Below are 19,827 nucleotides of genomic sequence, written 5' to 3'. Positions count from 1 at the left end.
TATGTGGGTTCCCTTTTATGTTATTTGTTGCTTTTCCGTTGTTGATTTTAATATTTTCTCTTTGTATTTAATTTTTGATAGTTTGATTAATATGTGGTTTGGCATGTTTCTCCTTGGATATATCCTGTATGTGCCTCTCTGTTCTTCCTGACTTGACTGACTATTTCCTTTCCCTTATTAGGGAAGTTTTCAACTATAATCTCTTCAAATATTTTCTCAGTCCCTTTCTTTTTCTCTTCTTCTTCTGGGACCCCTATCATTCGAATGTTGTTGCATTTAATGTTACCCCAGTGGTCTCTGAGACTGTCCTCAATTCTTTTCATTCTGTTTTCTTTATTCTGGTCTGCAGTAGTTATTTCCACTATTTTATCTTCCAAGTCACTTATCCATTCTTCTGCTTCAGTTATTCTGCTATTGATTCCTTCTAGATCATTTTTAATTTCATTTATTGTGTTGTTCATCATTGTTTGTTTGCTCTTTAGTTCTTCTAGTTCCTTGTTAATCATTTCTTTTGTTTACTCCGTTTTATTTCCAATATTTTGGATCATCTTTATTATCAGTAGTCTGAATTCTTATTCAGGTAAAATGCCTATTTTCTCTTCATTTGTTTGGTGTGGTGGGTTTTTACCTTGCTCCTTCATCTGCTGCATATATCTCTGTCTTCTCATTTTGTTTAACTTACTGTGTTTGTGGTCTCCTTTTCAAAATCTGCAGGTTCGTAGTTTCCCTTGTTTTAGGTGTCTGCCCCCAGTGGGTAAGGTTGGTCCAGTGGCTTGTGGTATAGGCTTCTTTGTGGAGGGCAATGGTGTCTTTGTTCTGGTGGGTGGGGCTGGATCTTGTCTTTCTAGTGGGCAGTTTTATGTCTTGTGGTGTGTTTTGGGGTGCCTGCGAACATAGTATTGCAGCATAGTATGTAGGTAGTGGGCAATCTCTCTGCTAATTGGTAGGGTTATGTTCCTGTCTTGTTAGTTGTTTGGCATGGGGCATCCAGTGCTGGACCTTGCTGGCTGCTGGGTGGAGCTGTGTCTTGTTTGACGTGGAGATCTCTGGGAGAGCTCTCACCGATTGTCATTATGTGGGGCTGGGAGGTCTCTGGTGGTCCAAAGTCCTTAACTTGGCTCTCCCTGACACCAGGCCGGAGCACCAAGACCCCATCAGCAGTACAGCTATTTCAGAGTTCCAAGAACTACTGGGTTGTCACTTACTGTAACATGGTCTGGATTCAAGACTGTGTGTGCGAGGGTGCCATTTTCACTCTCAACATTAAGCATGTCGTGGGGTTTTCAGTCTGTGGCTCTGCATATTGGAAACACAGCTGTCGCTGGTTGAGCATCTTTTATACATCATTTGCTATTTCCAAGCCTCACACAGCCCTATTGTTTTTGCTCCCTTATGCCTTTCCTTTAAAATCAGAGGACTGATGAACTGTTAAGCTTTTTGGAAATGTTGCTAGCAGGGAAGTATGTCCATTTGCGACATCAGAGTTGATCTGAGGCTTCTTGTCTCCCTTGTATATTATTTGTTTCTTTATCCTTGATGTTTTTAATATTCTCTCTTTGACTTTCACTTTTGTCATTTCAATTATAATGTGTCTTGGTTTTTTCCACTTAGTTCAAACCTGTCTGGGACTCCCTGAGCTTCCTGGATTTGAGTTACTCTTTCATTTTCCAGGTTAGGGAGGTTTCCAGCTAGTATGTCTTCAAATATTTTCTCAGGCTCTTTCTCTCTCTCTTTTCTTTCTGGGACCCCTATAATGAAAATATTAGTGCACTTGATGTTTTTCCAGAAGTCTCTTAACATGCCCGTAAATTCTTTTCATTCTTTTCTTCTTTTTTTCTGATTCCTTCTAGTGTATTTTTCATTTGGTTACTGTATTCTTCATCTCTGTTTAGTTGTTCTTTATATTTTGTCTTTGTTAAAAACTTCTAACTTCTTGCTCTGTGCATCCAGCCTTCTCCTGAGTTCTTTGATCATCTTTCTGATCACTACCCTGAACTCTTTCCCAGGTAGATTGTCTATCTGCACTTCAGTTAGTTTTTCTTCTGGGTTTGTTTTCTTATTCCTTCATGTAGAACATAGTACTCTGCACTTCTTTTTGTCTAAGTTACTATTTGTATTTTTAAGTATGTGGTGTGTTAGTTATGTTTTTTGACTTTGGAGAAATTGCCTGTTTAGGAGATGTCCTATGCACCCCAGCAGTTTACTTCCCCTCTTGTCACTCACCTATATGCTCAAAGTGTCCCCTGTAAGAGGGCTGCATAGGTCCCTCTGTTGTGGCAGGCTTACTGTCTGCACAGTCCAGAAGGCTTGGTTGGCCCCTAACCTGATTGGTTGCCAGGCCTTGCCTTATGTTGTTGCTGCTAGCTGCTGTTTCAGAGCCTGATCTTGAGGAGGCTTTCTGCAGAACCCTAGGGAGTTCTTGTGCTAGTGCTGGCTCCTTGGTGTGTGGATTCTGTGTTCTGAAGACTCCAGGGTTGTTGCCTGCCCACTGGCAGGTAAAGTCACATCCTTGGGTTAGTGCTGGACTACTGGCACACAGAGCTCATCCTGGAGTCTGGCTGCAGGACCTAGGAATCCCAGAGCTTGTTTCAGATAGCTGGTATTGGGGGTGGTTCCTAACATCGTTAGGTATGTTGTCTGGGGTGTCCTCAAGCTTGTGTTGGACTGCTAGTGTCAGTGCCAAGGTCCACCTTGTCCCAGGGTAGGTCTGGCCTCTGTGGGCGGCCTGGGTTTGTAGGCTGCCGTATCATGGTTTTCTTGCATCTGGAATCTGCCCCTTGGTCGGTGAGGCTGTTCTAGGGGCTCATGCAGGGTTCCTGGAGGGCAGGGATGTTGTCTGCCCACTGGTTAGTGGAGCTGGGTCTTGATCCTCTGGTGGGCATGGCTATGCCTAGGGATGTGTCTAGAGGCAGCTGTGGGCCCAGTAATTCTTTAGGAAGCCTGTCTGCTGATGGTTTGGACTGTGTTCTTGCCCTTTTAGTTGGGTGGCCTGAGGTGTCCCAGCACTGGCACTTACAGGCTGTTGGGTGGGGCCAGGTCTTGGGGCTAATGAGCTAGAGGCAGGATCCCAAAGTGGCAGCATCTAGCAGCAGTTTTCATGTGGTAGAATGTTCCCAAATATGACTACACCAGTGTCTATGTCCCCAGGGTATGCCAGAGCTACCCTCTCCTCCTGCCTCTCCAGGAGACTCTCCAAAACCAGCAGGTAGGTCTGGCCCAGGCTCTTATCAAATTACTGCTTTTGCCCTGAGTCTTGGTGTATTTGAGGTTTGTGTGTACCCTTTAAGAGTAAAGTCTCTATTTCTCCTATTCCTGTGTGATTCCTGAAATTAAGCCCCACTGGCCTGCTCTGTGGGCTTGTCTTCCTGGTGCAGGACGCCCTGGGCTGGGGAACCTGCCATGAGGCTTAGAACTCTCATCCTGTGGGAGAACCTCTGCAATATAACTATTCTTCATTTTGTAGGTCACCCACCCAGGGGTGTGGACTTGATTATATTGCAAGTCCACCCCTCCTACCTGTCTCCTTTTGCTTCCTTCTTTATGTTTTTACTTGTAGAATATCTTCTCTGGTAGGTTCCAGTCTTTTTCATTCATGGTTGTTCTGCAAATATTTGTGATTTTGGTGGGTTTGTGAGAGGAGGTGAACTCAGGGTCTTTATACTCCACCATCTTGGCCAGTGTCCTCCTATGAATATTTTAAAAATAGCTGATTTATGTCTTTAAGTCCAATCTTTGCCCTTCCTCAGGGACAGTTTATACCGATTGCTCTTTTTCTTGTATATGGTATATACCTTCTTATTTCTTACATGCTTTGTATTTTTGTTTGAGAACTGGACATTTAAAATAACATAATATGGCAATGTTAGAATTATGTTTCTCCCCCCATCCCCAAGGTTTGTTTTATTGCTGTTCGTTATAATAGTTGTTGTTTGTTTCATGACTTTTCTGAACTAATTCTGTAATATTTGTACTTTTTCATGTATGTCTATTGAGGTCTCAAATTCAATGAGCTTAGCAGTCAACAAGTAATCTGTCAACAAATAATCTGATTAAACTTTAATCACTTGTTACCAATAAGTCTTCCAGTCACTTTGTGTATGTTGGCATATATAGAACCAGGTAGTTTACCACTTTGCATTAGCCTTCACTTACTGCTTTCAGAGAGCCTAAATGTCCACCATAAATGAGAGTTTAGGGGAATAATGTCTTTCCTGATTATGCACAAAGCCCTACACATGAAGGTGGCTTTCCATATCCCCAGGAATATGTCAGAGATTTTCAAAGCCCCTAAGGACACTTCATTCCTCATTTATTTTATTTAGTCTACTGTTTGCCTCAAACTGTTATCCATTGACTCAGCCAGTTGTGCTCTTAAAACATTGAACAAATGCTCTCCCCGCCTCCCCAGAAGCTATTAGTATTGGATAAGTTTGAGTGAGGTATAATAAAAACAAGTCTTTTGATTGACATCTTCAATGGAACCACCAAACAAGTCAAATTATGTCTTTTGGGGGGAAGCTCCAGCCTCATTCTGCTCTTTCCAATACTCAGAATGTGACCTGTTATTGTTCAAGGTACTGAGGACTGGAAACTGGGAGATTAGATTGGGATAATTTATAATACCATGAAGCTCACTGTTCTTACTGAGATTCATTTATTTTTCTTAACAAAATATTCCCTGGGTTGCTGCAAGCCTTTGATTAATTTCCAGAGCTCTCAAAATGTTGATTCTGATAACTTTTTCTGATATTGCCTTTATATACAGGCAAACTTTTGGAGGTGCTTACTTTGCCATTTCATGGATGCCTTTACTATTAACCTCCTTTTATTGTGATAAAATTTATAGAACATAAAATTTGCCTTTTAATCATTGTTAACTTACTGTCTCTCTGAATTTGCCTATTCAGATAATCCTTACAAATGAAGTCATATAGTATTTGTCCTTTACTGTCTGGCTTTTTTCACTTAGCACAGCTTTTTTATGGTTCATCATCATTGTAGCATCTATTAGAACTTTATTCCATTTTCTTACTGAGTAATATTCTATTGTAAGTATATATTATATATCTTAGTCAATTTAGGTTGCTATAACAAAATACCATAAAGTGTGTGTCATATAAGCACCAGAAACTTATTTCTTACAGTTTTGCAGGCTGGAAGTCCAAGAAACTGAGCATGGAACTCAGCATGGTTGGATTCTGGTGAGGGCCCTTTTCTAGGTCAATTATTTTCATTCATACGTTTTTCATATGTTATTATGCTTTTAGTATATGGTTATATCTACAAAAAAGACATCATTGTTTTGAATGTTTTAAAAATTTTATTAATGTTGGCTATCTGCAAACAGGCAGATGTTGCTTCCCTTTGTTATTGATTCCAATTGGATAGTCATCAGTCCCAGAGACTTAAATCTCAAAGGGGTCATTATAGTTGTGGGGCCCCAAAGGTAGAGAGTATGACACAGGTTGTTGGACAATATCCACAGCAGAATGTTGTTTTGGGCCACAATTAAAGATGCTAATTTGTGAGTACCTGATATAAAGAACCAAATACGATGTCCAAGTAATCACAGTTTTCAATATCCAGAGGATCCAGTTAGCTGCTGAGCTTCCTTTTTGGTGGGGAGGGGGTTTAAAAAGGCAAGTTTTCTTTGACTGTTTGAAGGACTGAATATTATAAATCTGCCCACATACTACTGAGAAACATTACTTAGTAAGCAGGCTCTTGAATTTTGTTGGGGATTTTCAGCCACTCTTTCTGGCCTGGGCAGTTGAAACTAAGGCTTCTGACTATCAACCATCAGGATATCAAGTATATAGTAAAAAGTTTGGAAATCAGAGTGTAGAAGCACTTGTTCTAAATTCTGACCTATCCAAGTTTGGCAAACATCAGTGGAGTTTAAGTAACCCTGAAGAAGTACAAGAAACATATATTGGAGACCTTTTCATGTGAATGCTAAAAGATCTTGATCCTCAGATGTCAGTAGTACGGGAAAGAAGGTGTTGTCAACATTTAAAAGTGTACCATGTACCATTAGTCTGTGTAATGGATTCAACTACAGTCACATTGTCTGCAACAGCTGAGAGTATAGCAGAAACAAGTGAATTTGACAATAACCCTCTCTAAGGCTGCAGCTTTTTTGCATATGGCTGTCCTTGAACTTCTTACCACCTAAGCTTCCTTCAATTCTTTAAATCTGGACTGTGATTTTTTTTCCTCTTGGGATTCTCTGCACCCAGAAGGGAACAGGGAGGTTGGTGGGAGAATGATTTATGCACCTTACTAATACTCCTCTACATGTGGCTGAATTTCATCTGGCACTTATGGGGCAGAGAAATACAAATATCTGTTCCCACTATATATTCAGATTAGAGGTAACAACTAGAGTGCACTGAATTGGCCCAAAAGGATTCACTCAGAAGGTCATACTGGCTTCCTTTTCCCACCTTCCTTTCCCACCAGCCCAATCCCCATTAGCTCATTTTTATGCCATTTTCTTCCAGCGATCTGGGTAAAATAGTGACTTGAGCATCCATATCTAACAGGCCCACAGAAGTTTGACACTTTCCCTTTGCCAAAATTTCCCATCATACTCAGACAGGTGCATATGACCTTTGACCTCATTGGGGACAGGGAGCCCTCAGCTCTCATCCTGCAACTACTTCCCCAATTCCACCTCATTAAAAGATTAAGGACTATTTATGCATAATTGATTTGTACATTCACCATAAATTCTCATAAATTACCCTCAAATTCCATTAACTGGCTCGTGAGGTCCTCATTCTTCCTCTTACAGAAAGCCATGTCTCTGTCAGCTTTTATCCTCATCGCTACAAGTATCAAGAAGATTGAAGATTATGAAATTTTACCATATTTGTGAGCTAACAAGTTACCAGCCACAGTTTCTTGGGTGCCAGTAGAACATATGAGACTTTTGGTCAGAGACAAAGGATAGTTTATTATTCACAGTAATAAAAATAGCCTGAATATCAGTGTTTTTACCCTATAAGCCTGAGTCCCACTTCCTACAGAGTTATGAAGAATGGTTACATGACACATACATATAAGGTAAGTTGAATTACAAAGGAGGAAACATCAGTTTGGGAACCTCAAACTTTTATATGGAGCAGTAAGCATCCCTTTCCTTTGCTCTTGAAAGAGACATTATCTTTATTATATTGGAGTAAGCATTCCTGCCCTTTGTCCCAGAGGAAATCACTATCTTCCAAAGACTAAGCAATCCTGCTTTTTACTTCAGAGAGAGAGATACTATGTCTATCTTCCAAAGCTGTTCACCACTCAAACATCTTTCAAAAGACACCTCAAAAGAAAGAATTCTCAGTGTTTTACTTGCCATATGTACAGTAACATGTGAGACACACACAGAATTGCCTTCCAACAATATATAAACATGAAATTGCTGGAAATATGCCGGCTTCTATCTAGGCTATCACTAGATAATGGCAAATTTCTCTCTGACAAATGCTCACCTAGAGTGTATAGGATCTCCCACTTGTTTAACTGGTCAATATGTATTTTCAAACTTCACATGTGTAGCTGATCTAATGTGTGTGAGATCATGTTACTTTAATTTTCATTTCCCTAGTTACTGATGAGATTCATATAGTTAACAAATGTTTATTAAACACTTACGTTATGCCAGATACTATTCTAAGGAAGAAAACTCATGCACTTTCAGGGTTTACATTCTGGTAGGGAAACAATAAACATATTAACTAAGTAAACTATGTAGTATGTTAGAAGATGACATATTATGGACAAGATTAAGGTAATGAGCAGCAGATCAAGGTAATGTATATTTGTTGACTGTGATCTATTTGAATTCCCTATTCATATATTTACCCAGTGTTCTATGGACTCTATTATTTTCTCACTGAATATATTTTTCTTTAATTCATTTTGACTATCACAGTTTGTAACCTTATCACATTGACTCCACTTGGTATATGATGATTTTTGATATTTGGGGCTTGCATATTTTAAAATAAACATATCAAACTTTCCCTTCATTACTTGCGCATATTTTGCCTGTAAAATAAATCTTTCCCATTTACATAGGGAAAAAACACTCACTTTCATCTTATACTAAAATTTTTATAAGTATTACCTTCTAAATTTAAGCATTAACATTTTTCCATTTTCCTTTTGTGTGTAGGATGCGTTGAAGGGATTTATGCTTATTTTTTTGCCATATGGGAAACAGATTAATGGAGCACCATTTATTGAATAAAATGTCTTTTCATCATTCATCTGAAATATCACCTCTATTATGACATAAGTTTCCTATATGTAAATCTATTTTTAGGTCTCTACTCTGTTTCATTGGTATATTTTATCTTCCTTTTCCCAAACTTGACCACAAACAGATAACACTCCAGACTTTCCAGAATGATCCTGTGAAAAATATAAAACAAATCATATCCAGCCTCTGCTGAAAATACTCGAATGACTCCTCCCCACACTCACTGTAAAAGTCAAATTCCATTATAGACCCTCCAAGGCTCCAAGCTATCTGCTTCTCCCAGATCCACATCACCTCTCTGAACTCACTTCCTGATATTCTCTACCTTGCTAACTCAGCTCCAGCCATGCTGGTATCCTCAGTGTTCCTTGAACATGCCAGGCCTACCTCTGCCTTGGGACCTCAGCACTTGCTGTCCCTGCTACTGGAATGCCTCCTTCCCCAGACAGCCACAGGGCCAGCTTCTCTCATTGCCTTCAGGTCTTTACGCAAAATCCAGGCTCTCAGTGAGGCCATCTGTTCAGCCTCCTCCCTGGAATTTCAGTCCCCCTGTTCTTTGCTTTATTTTTTCCTTCTTAACACTTATCACTTTGAAAATACTTTATATTTTACTTATTGTCTCTTGGCTACTGTCTGTCTCCCACACTAATATGAAAGTTCCATGAAGATAAGATTATTTATTTCTTTTGTTTATAACCATATCATAAGGACCTGTGTCTAGAACACTGCCTGGCAGAGAGACCACCTGAACTAAGTATTGGTGAGATGAAGATAGAGCAAATAAATTAAAAAGCAAATGGGGTTAAAGTAAGCCAAAGTGGGGTTAGGCAGTTTTCCCTGGGTCTAGCCCCAAAACTACCAATGCAAGTGCCTTCCAGGAGACAACTGGGCATTTTATTAGAGCGAAGCAGGCCAACTGGGGGTGTGGCCCCACTTGAGAGAGCATTCTGAGTCTAAAATGGCTGAGCCCTTCCTCAGAGCCAGCTGCTTGTATCCTTAGTTGGAATGTGGGCCCTAATCCTTGGTCTATTGATTTTGTTTTTATTTTTTCAGGTAAGCCAGAAATGTGGATTTTTGAAATGTGAAATCCCCCAAATGTCTAAGTAGCTAATTTTAAAATGGAGAATGATAAAAACATGACGATCAAGCAAAATATGACAGCGGGCTGAAATTGGCCCATGAGTGGCCTGCAGGTGTTTGCTAGGCTGAATTATGTGCTGTATGAAAGAAAACTTATCCCTGTTCTGGTGAGGTGGGCTTGCCTTGTGTAATTCTTGAGGACAAACAGCTTCAGGCCATGTTGGGTGGAGAGAATGAACTGGAATTACCAACTTCTATTCAACTCCTGGAAGCTCCCTGCCTCCCCACTCTCCCTGCTATGCCTGGAGTTAAGGAAACCTGGGCAGTGGGTAGTCACCAGAACTGTTTCTTTGAGGGTAGGGGTATATTTCAGTGAAGTGTGGAGTGGGAAAACCAGAGAGAGGGTTTTGAAGGAAACTTCCACAGCTGGACCAGGGAAAGGAAAGAAGGAGAGAAGGACAAAGACCCATGTGTTGGGACATTGTATCTCTGAGGGAATTTATTGGGGGTTACCACACCCTCTCCCCACCAACCACCTATGTGGTACCATACAGTCGGAGGACTTAGTTATACAAAGTCACAACTCCCTGCCCAACTGCGCATGCCATCTATCTCACCAGGAAATAGAGCTGCACAAATTTCCATCACAGCTCCCCGTGTGCGTGAAGTGGGCAAGACTGGTCAGGAGGTACCTGTGAAATGCCAGTAGCCACTGGCTTTGTCGGGATATAGCCAGAATGGGGCTTCTGGAGGCAGCAGACCTCCATCTGGTGAAGCACTGGGTGGAAGTCACCTGTGATTTCAGGCAACTGCTGAAGAGAAGCATGGACAGTCAAGTATTCCCCACACCCGGGAGAGAAACATTAAGCTCAATCCTCCTGATGCCCCTCCTCTGTAAGGAGGCCAGGTATAGTCCAGGAGGAGGAAGAACAGTGAGGAGAGCTGCTGTACCTGGGTTTAGCAAGTTTCCATTTTTCTGGATAAAATGCTTTCCAAATGCAAGGTGGCACATCTCTTAAGTTCTGAGCACCCCACTGACCTGTTCCCCTCAAGAATCGTTTATTCAGTGTAGGCGAAGGGAACCAAGACCTTCAGGTCTGAGATTTACTGCTCTTGGGTCCTCTGGAAAATACGAGGAAGCTGCCCACAGGCCCCTGCTTATGGAGTGCCATGTTAGTGTGTTTAGGCTGAGGGTTTGGGTTCTGCTCAGCAGGTGTGGCATGAACTCCCTGATATTATAAAAGGCTTTTAGGTATAAACTTGGCTCCTGCTTAACTCTTGAGACATTCCTGTCAAAATGTCCCTAGGGAAGCTCCAATCCACCTGGTTTCTTTGACAGTTGCCACCTTCTTTGGGCACAGAGCTAGGGAGGGCAATTTGGATACTGCCAGAAGTCCTATTTTTCCTTGGGTCTTCCCATCTCTCATGGATCCTACTTCCCATATCTTGTTGTCTGTATTCTCACTCCCTCTGTCAGTCTTTCATCTTAGAATTCCTCTTTCCTCGATGTCCCTCCCCTTCTGGCCCCTCACTCATGCATAGAACTCCATTTGAGTATCCTTTTAGCCTCTCCCCAGATCTCTGCCAACTTCATCTTTCTCTCCCTTGCTCTGGATCTCTTCTAAACGTCCTTGTGTCCCTCTCTACTCAATTTATTCTGTCTGTTTTCCTCTAAGTCTCAAGATCTCACTCTCCCTCTGTTATTCTTCACCCCCTCCCAGTTGTGTGCCTCCCCCTCTTAGGTCATCCCGCCCTGCTAGGGAGCCTCTCCATTTTTGACCCCTCCCCACCTCCTGCTAAGCAGCCACCTCCCCTTCTCCCTTCCCCCACAGCTCATCTCTAGCTCCTTCTCCTCCTCCCTCCCTAGACCAGACCAGCTAAGTCCTATTCCATTTTTAGATGACTGATTATGATACTAGCTGAACTTTATTCACAGCCTGAATTTACAGCTGTTCCTTCCTTTCATGCCCTAGCCACCAAACACACCCAATCATTTCAACATGACAAATTCCTTACACACAGCATGTCATGGCCACATAAATTTGTATTTTTCAGGACAAAACAACAGTTATGCTGGCAAAGATGTCGGATTAACAGGGACCCTAAAACTTTCAATACACTGAAAAGTAACATTATTTTGCATGTCTACAAAGTACACATTTGTTTTCACAAATGTGGCAAAGTTTACCCTAACAGTTAGGACTTTTTCACCAAATCATAGACATAGATATGGAAATCATCATCAAACTTGATGAAATACACAGAGGGTTTGGCTTCCACTTGGTGAATGACCATGCCGATCCGTTTGGAGCCATCTTCTTTGGTATATTCCACATGTTTACCTATCAGGCCATCTACAACTCCTCCTGGCTCCCTCTCTGCTGGAGGAGACTCACCGGACTCTGGCATGATACGGAGGTCTCCTTCTTTATAATCATCTAGAAGCTGGTACATGTACAAGACAGGATCTTTCTCATAGGTAATATAAAACCAGGCTTTCATGATAGGTGCTTGGGCCAAGACCATTCCTCTCCATTCATCCTTAGAACCATGCTCACCCTCAAACATATGTTCCACAGCTTTACCAATTATGGTATTTGCAAGGTTTGCATCATCTGACTTCGAGATGATGCCACCCTGTCAGAAAGAATTTTAAGCTTAAAACTCCTTTCATCTCTGTGAAGTTCCAGTCCGTAGACACAGTCAATTCCATCATATTTCACCAGATAAAGAGAAGGATTTATAGGCACCTGATCCAGAACGGTTCCTTTCCACTGGGTGATGGGCTCATCGCCTTCCTTCCATCCGTGTGAAATTCTGCAGCCCACGATTTTCCTGCGGGGCTGGGAGGAAGGTCTGCCTCTCTGCTTCTTTTGAGAAGTCTTTTTCTTCCTCATACTTTCAGACCCTTTGTGGCCATCGACAATTTCCCTGGTTTGCTGCCCTGCAGCTGCCTTTTTGTGAGGGGTCTTCATACCTGCAGGGGGAGGAAGAGGCTAGGGAGAAACATTTAGTGTACTATAGTGTGAGGTTTTTTTCTCTGCATTGCAAATTCCCTGGGCACCAGGTATATGTATTACAGCCCAAGTTATTCATGTGTGCAGCAGGGATGCTGGCTATCAAAATGCTATTCGATGCTTGCCAACATTGTCCTCCCTCCAAACTTATTTGGCTGTGCTGGAGGGTTGGAGTGGTGATGGTTTTGGTGGTTGAGGCCCCAGCATGAGGGAGCAGGCTCCTTTGGCTAATGCCTTATCCTGTTAGCATACTGCGGTCCCCACACCAGGCACAGATATTCACCGTTTATTAGCTCCCACCCTGTCTCTCCATTTGCACTTACATAGTCTCCTTTTCCCCTGCTCATTGTCGTCTGCTCTTCATCTGTTTTGCCTCCCATCCCCATGGCTTCTGCTTGTTGTTCACCTCTCCTTCGTATCTCTTCCTGGTCATCTCCATTTTGCTGTTGGGTGCCCAGAACAAATCTATTTCTCTTTCTGGGGCCACCTTTGCATACCATCCAGGTGCTCTTTGGCTCCCCCTACCCCCACCCTCCCGTCCCCAAATCACCCTTGTCAGTCTTCCTCATCTCCTGTCCCAGCACACACCCCAATCTTCCCTCCTGGCATCCACCAACCCTCATCCTCCGATTCTCTAGTCCAGCGCCCACCTCCCCAATTCCGGGGATCGCAGGCCTCACGTGTCCAAATCGGACACCTCACTGCTGCCTCCGCTGTGAACCCGTGGTGAAAGAGAATCAGCAGGCGACGAGTTCGGAGTTTGCAAGAGCTGGGAGGGGAGGATCCTTAGGCGACGAGCGTGTCTAGGAGGACAGCAGGCCAGGAGAAAAGGATGGCAGCAGTGTCTCCAACACCGGGCTCGCGGGCCCTCCACCTCCTTGTTGGCGGTGACGGCCCCTCTGCCACATCGGGATCCCAGAAGCCGCTGCCGCAGCCGCAGTCTCCTCCCCCTTACCACCGTCGCGCAGCTTCCTGCCAGGAGAGAGGCCTCCCCTTCCTGCCAAACACTGCCACCCTCCCCGCCCCCGCCACTCTCAAGCCCACCTCTGCCCTGGGTCTGGGAGGAGTTTCTATCTCCCGCCCCACCCCCTTTCCAAAATCTGGAGCCGCCTTTCCTTGCCCACAACTCCCCACCCCGACTGCTTTGCCCCCACTCTCAAGTTCAGGGCCCCCGTTTTCCCCACCCCTACCCCACCCCCACCTCAGTGTCCCTGCCCCATCTGCTTTCCATCTTCCAAGAATTCCCCTTTTCTTTTCCCCCTGTGCCCTTCGGATGTTATTCTCTATATACGGAAACCTGCCTTTCCTGCCATTTAAAGGGATTTGAGGTAGGACAGGAGAAATGCGCTTGTGCTTCGTCTGCCATCTTGACACAATCCAAGTAATTTTTACTGTCTGGTCATTTTCAGACTTTACTTCTTGAAGATTTTTTATTCCTTTTCTTCTTTTTTCTTTTTCACAGATTGCAAAAGAATTGCATGCACAATGTGGACACTGTAAAATTCAGAAAATTCACTTGAAGAAAATAATCCACCCTAAATCCACTGTAAATCTCATTCCGTAGGGCTTCAAGCAAAATATGAACACTCATTATTTCCCTAACCTTTTTTCTAAAATCTCTTAGAAATCTGTGGTCATTTTGCAAACTCAGGTCTTAATAATTCTTTGTAGCATCATTTTTATGGTATTTTGAAAATACAGTGTATACAGCAATATTACAAGTACTAAATACTCTCCATTAAAATTTTTACTTGTTTTTATTGAAGCATTTTAAAATAAAATATTATCAATAAAATGTAATCCTTTATTCTATAACCCTGATCCTATTCCCTTCCTCCTCTCTAACGCTAACAATCATCATTCAAATTTTGCATATCCTAACCCTCTTTATATTTATATTCATACATATATTATTTACAAATGGATATTATTCATTTTGTTTTCCATAATTATTTTTAAAAATTTCATTATGAAGGATAATTAATTACTCTATACTGTGAGGGAAAGAGAATCATTCTCTTTCAATGGACCACACCTGATATTTCTGGAAGGTGGCTCTGAGTCCTTATGACCCAGGTATATATATATACTGTGCAACTGATAAGAATATGACATCTCTACACTTTGTAAAACTAACCAATCATGTACTTAAACAACCTTATTTAGCAATTCCTTTTTAAAGTGTATGTATATGTCCACTCACATATATTCAAGAAAATGTTTGTTTTTTTTTTTAAAAAGACCTTTTAAGCAAGCCTGAAATAGAACTCTGATAAGTCTTGTAATCTAACTTGGTTCAGCTTTATTCTGAACATAAGTTTAAACATGTGTATGTTATTTTTCTGCATCTTGCTTTTATTACTCAATATTTTGTTTTTATTTATTTATTTATTTATTTTTTAGGGAGAATCTTTATTTTTATTTATTTATTTTAACATCTTTATTGGGGTATAATTGCTTTACAATGGTGTGTTAGTTTCTGCTTTATAACAAAGTGAATCAGTTATACATATACATATGTTCCCATATGTCTTCCCTCTTGCGTTTCCCTCCCTCCCACCCTCCCTATCCCACCCCTCCAGGCTGTCACAAAGCACCGAGCCAATACCCCTGTGCCATGCGGCTGCTTCCCACTAGCTATCTACCTTACTACGTTTGTTAGTGTGTATATGTCCATGACCCTCTATAACCCTGTCACAGCTCACCCTTGCCCCTCCCCATAACCTCAAGTCTGTTCTCTAGTAGGTCTCCGTCTTTATTCCTGCCTTACCACTAGGTTCTTCATGACATTTTTTTTTCTTAAATTCCATATATATGTGTTAGCATACGGTATTTGTCTTTTTCTTTCTGACTTACTTCACTCTGTATGACAGACTCTAGGTCTATCCATCTCATTACAAATAGCTCAATTTCGTTTCTTTATATGGCTGAGTAATATTCCATTGTATATATGTGCCACATCTTCTTTATCCATGCATCCGATGATGGGCACTTAGGTTGTTTCCATCTCTGGGCTACTGTAAATAGAGCTGCAATGAACATTTTGGTACATGACTCTTTTTAAATTATGGTTTTCTCAGGGTATATGCCCAGTAGTGGGATTGCTGGGTCATATGGTAGTTCTATTTGTAGCTTTTTAAGGAACCTCCATACTGTTCTCCATAGTGGCTGAACCCATTCACATTCCCACCAGCAGTGCAAGAGTGTTCCCTTTTCTCCACACCCTCTCTAGCATTTATTGTTTCTAGATTTTTTGATGATGGCCATTCTGACTGGTGTGAGATGATATCTCATTGTAGTTTTGATTTGCATTTCTCTAATGATTAATGATGTTGAGCATTCTTTCATGTGTTTGTTGGCAGTCTGTATATCTTCTTTGGAGAAATATCTATTTAGGTCTTCTGCCTATTTTTGGATTGGGTTGTTTGCTTTTTTGTTATTGAGCTGCATGAGCTGCTTGTAAATTTTGGCGATTAATCCTTTGTCATTTGCTTCATTTGCAAATATTTTCTCCCATTCTGAGGGTTGTCTTTTGGTCTTGTTTATGGTTTCCTTTGCTGTGCAAAAGCTTTGAAGTTTCATTAGGTCCCATTTGTTTATTTTTGTTTTTATTTCCATTACTCTAGGAGGTGGGTCAGAAAGGATCTTGCTGTGATTTATGTCATAGAGTGTTCTGCCTATGTTTTCCTCTAAGAGTTTGATAGTTTCTGGCCTTACATTTAGGTCTTTAATCCATTTTGAACTTATTTTTGTGTATGGTGTTAATGAGTGATCTAATCTCATACTTTTATATGTACCTGTCCAGTTTTCCCAGCACCACTTATTGAAGAAGCTGTCCTTTCTCCACTGTACATTCCTGCCACCTTTATCAAAGATAACGTGTCCATATGTGCATGGGTTTATCTCTGGGCTTTCTATCCTGTTCCATTGATCTATATTTCTGTTTTTGTGCCAGTACCATACTGTCTTGATTACTGTAGCTTTGTAGTACAGTCTGACGTCAGGGAGCCTGATTCCTCCAGCTCCTTTTTTCGTTCTCAAGATTGCTTTGGCTATTCGGGGTCTTTTGTGTTTCCATACAAATTGTGAAATTTTTTGTTCTTGTTCTGTGAAAAATGCCAGTGGTAGTTTGATAGGGATTGCATTGAATCTATAGATTGCTTTGGGTCGTAGAGTCATTTTCACAATGTTGATTCTTCCAATCCAAGAACATGGTATATCTCTCCATCTATTTGTATCATCTTTAATTTCTTTCATCAGTGTCTTATAATTTTCTGCATACAGGTCTTTTGTCTCCTTAGGTAGGTTTATTCCTAGGTATTTTATTCTTTTTGTTGCAATGGTAAATGGGAGTGTTTTCTTGATTTCACTTTCAGATTTTTCATCATTAGTATATAGGAATGCCAGAGATTTCTGTGCATTAATTTTGTATCCTGCCACTTTACCAAATTCATTGATTACCTCTAGTAGTTTTCTGGGAGCATCTTTAGGATTCTCTATGTATAGGATCATGTCATCTGCAAACAGTGACAGCTTTACTTCTTCTTTTCCGATTTGGATTCCTTTTATTTCCTTTTCTTCTCTGATTGCTGTGGCTAAAACTTCCAAAACTATGTTGAGTAAGAGTGGTGAGAGTGGGCAACCTTGTCTTGTTCCTGATCTTAGTGGAAATTCTTTCAGTTTTTCACCATTGAGGATGATGTTTGCTGTGGGCTTGTCATATATGGCCTTTATTATGTTGAGGAAAGTTCCCTCTATGCCTACTTTCTGCAGGGTTTTTATCATAAATCAGTGTTGAATTTTGTCAAAAGCTTTCTCTGCATCTATTGAGATGATCATATGGTTTTTCTCCTTCAATTTGTTAATATGGTTTATCACATTGATAGATTTGCGTATATTGAAGAATCCTTGCATTTCTGGAATAAATCCCACTTGATCATGGTGTATGATCCTTTTAATGTGCTGTTGGATTCTGTTTGCTAGTATTTTGTTGAGGATTTTTGCATCTATGTTCATCAGTGATATTGGCCTGTAGTTTTCTTTCTTTGATTAAAGTAAAAAAACGGACGGATAGCACCCTCGGACAATTGGTGGAAGCAAAGCTATACAGACAAAATCTCACACAGAAGCATACACATACACACTCACAAAAAAAGGATAAGGGGAAAAAATCATAAATCTTGCTCTCAAAGTCCACCTCCTCAATTTGGGATGATTCGTTGTCTATTCATACATTCCACAGATGCAGGGTACTTCAGATTGATTGTGAAGCTTTAATCCACTGCTTTTGAGGCTGCTGGGAGAGATTTCCCTTTCTCTTCTTTGTTCTCACAGCTCCCAGGGGCTCAGCTTTGGATTTGGCCCCGCCTCTGCGTGTAGGTCGCTGGAGGACGTCTGTGTTTCGCTCAGACAGGACGGGGTTAAAGGAGCAGCTGATTCGGGGGCTCTGGCTCACTCAGGCCTGGGGTAGGGAGGGGCACGGAATGTGGGGCGAGCCTGCGGCGGCAGAGGCCGGCGTGACGTTGCACCAGCCTCAGGCGCAGTGTGCGTTCTCCCTGGGGAGTTGTACCTGGTTCACGGGACCCTGGCAGTGGCGTGCTGCACAGGCTCCCGGGCGGGGAGGTGTGGATAGTGACCTGTGCTCGCACACGGGCTTCTTGGTGGCGGCATCAGCAGCCTTAGCGTCTCATACCTGTCTCTGGGGTCCGCACTTTTAGCCGCAGCTCGCGCCTGTCTCTTGAGCTCCTTTAAGCAGCGTTCTTAATCCCCTCTCCTCACGCACCAGGAAACAAAGAGGGAAAAAAAAGTTTCTTGCCTCTTCGGTGGGTCCAGAGTTTTCCCCGGACTCCCTTCCGGCCAGCCGTGGCACACTAACCCCTTGCAGGCTGTGTTCACGCTGCCAACCCCAGTCTTCTCCCAGCGCTCTGACCGAAGCCGGAGCATCAGCTCCCAGCTCCGCCCGCTCCCGCAGGCGAGCAGACAAGCCTTTCGGGCTGGTGAGTGCTGGTCAGCACCGATCCTCTGTGCGGGAATCTCTCCACTTTGCCCCCCGCACCACTGTTACTGTGCTCTCCTCCGCGGCTCCGAAGCTTTCCCCCTCCACCACCCGCAGTCTCCGCCCGCGAAGGTGCTTGCTAGTGTGTGGAAACCTTTCCTCCTTCACAGCTCCCTCCCACTGGTGCAGGTCCTGTCCCTATCCTTTTGTCTCTGTTTATTCTTTTTTCTTTTGCCCTACCCAGGTACGTGGGGGTTTCTTGCTTTTTTGAGGTCTGAGGTCTTCTGCCAGCGTTCAGTAGATGTTCTGTAGGAGTTGTTCCACGTGTAGATGTATTTCTGGTGTATCAAGCATAGATGGAGGACAAGCCTCAGCAGCCCTCTGCAAAGGGAGGTCCTTGTGAGCCCTCCGTGATCTTGTTTCTTAATAGCCAGATCATATACATCAGACAAAACCTATAACGGCTCCTCATTTCACTCATAAGAAAAGTCAAAGTACTTAGGGTTTCTTACAAGACTATACATGGTCCAACTCTTTTTTCCCTACTCTGTTATCTTTCTGATAACACTACCACTCTCACTACCATGATGCTGAAGTATATAAAATTTCTGTGTTCATAGGTCAGAATACATTGAATATCAGCAGTTCCAAAAGGTTCAAACTATCATCTAACTGTGCTCCTTCCACACTGGAATCATTGGTACTCCTTGAACAAACAAAATGTTCTCTTACATTCAGGCTGTTGTGTTTGCATTCCTTCTCATTTAATGTCCTTTTTCACTATCTTAATTTCTCTACTCATCATAGTCACAATGAGAGCCACATTGAGGACTTCGTTTAAAATTCTTGTCTCAATGCTCCGAATCCTTTTTATTTTGCTCGACTCTTTCTCACACTATTTGTACTAATTAATATATGCTTACTTCTTCTACAAATACCATCCAAACCTTAGTAGTGCAATATAAAAATAATTTCTTACACGTGAAACAGTACAATGCAGGCATTTCTGGTCAGTAGGCAGCTTTCCTAGAATTGGTAATTCAGAGAACAAAGCACCTTGATCTCTTCAAACCTAGCCATTTTCTCTGACTTCATGATCCTCAGCCAGATCTTATCCAGCTGGCCATCAAACAAAGAATGAGAAAGAGTTTACTAGAGTGGTGCTGTCTAATAGAAATATTAAGATATGTCATATGTGCAAGGGAGCCAAGAATACTCAATGGAGAAAAGATTGTCTCTTCAATAAATTGTGCTTGGAAAACTGGATATTCACATGCGAAAGAATGAAAATGAACCCCTATCTTACACTATTAATAAAAATTAACTCAAAATGGATTAATGACTTAAATGAGACATGTGAAGCCATAAAATTTCTAGAAGAAAACACAGGGAGAAACTTCCTTGACATCGGTCTTGGCAATGATTTTTTTGGATATGACACCCAAAGCACAAGCAGCAAAAACAAAAATCAA

General features: G+C 41.9%; 1 protein-coding gene across 1 annotated transcript; it reads right to left on the bottom strand.

Moving 5' to 3' along the window:
* Positions 1-8,720: 8,720 nt before the first annotated feature.
* Positions 8,721-13,303, bottom strand: LOC101325017 (spindlin-2). Its single transcript, XM_033849689.2, is given in 3 exon segments — positions 8,721-11,959; positions 11,962-12,339; positions 12,684-13,303. Coding segments are annotated over 3 exon segments (975 nt in total). The 5' UTR covers positions 12,861-13,303; the 3' UTR covers positions 8,721-11,539.
* Positions 13,304-19,827: the final 6,524 nt, after the last annotated feature.

This window comes from Tursiops truncatus, chromosome X (assembly GCF_011762595.2).
Source record: "Tursiops truncatus isolate mTurTru1 chromosome X, mTurTru1.mat.Y, whole genome shotgun sequence".
NCBI classification, from domain to species: Eukaryota; Metazoa; Chordata; class Mammalia; order Artiodactyla; family Delphinidae; genus Tursiops; species Tursiops truncatus.
This window is presented reverse-complemented; position numbering and strand designations above follow the sequence as displayed.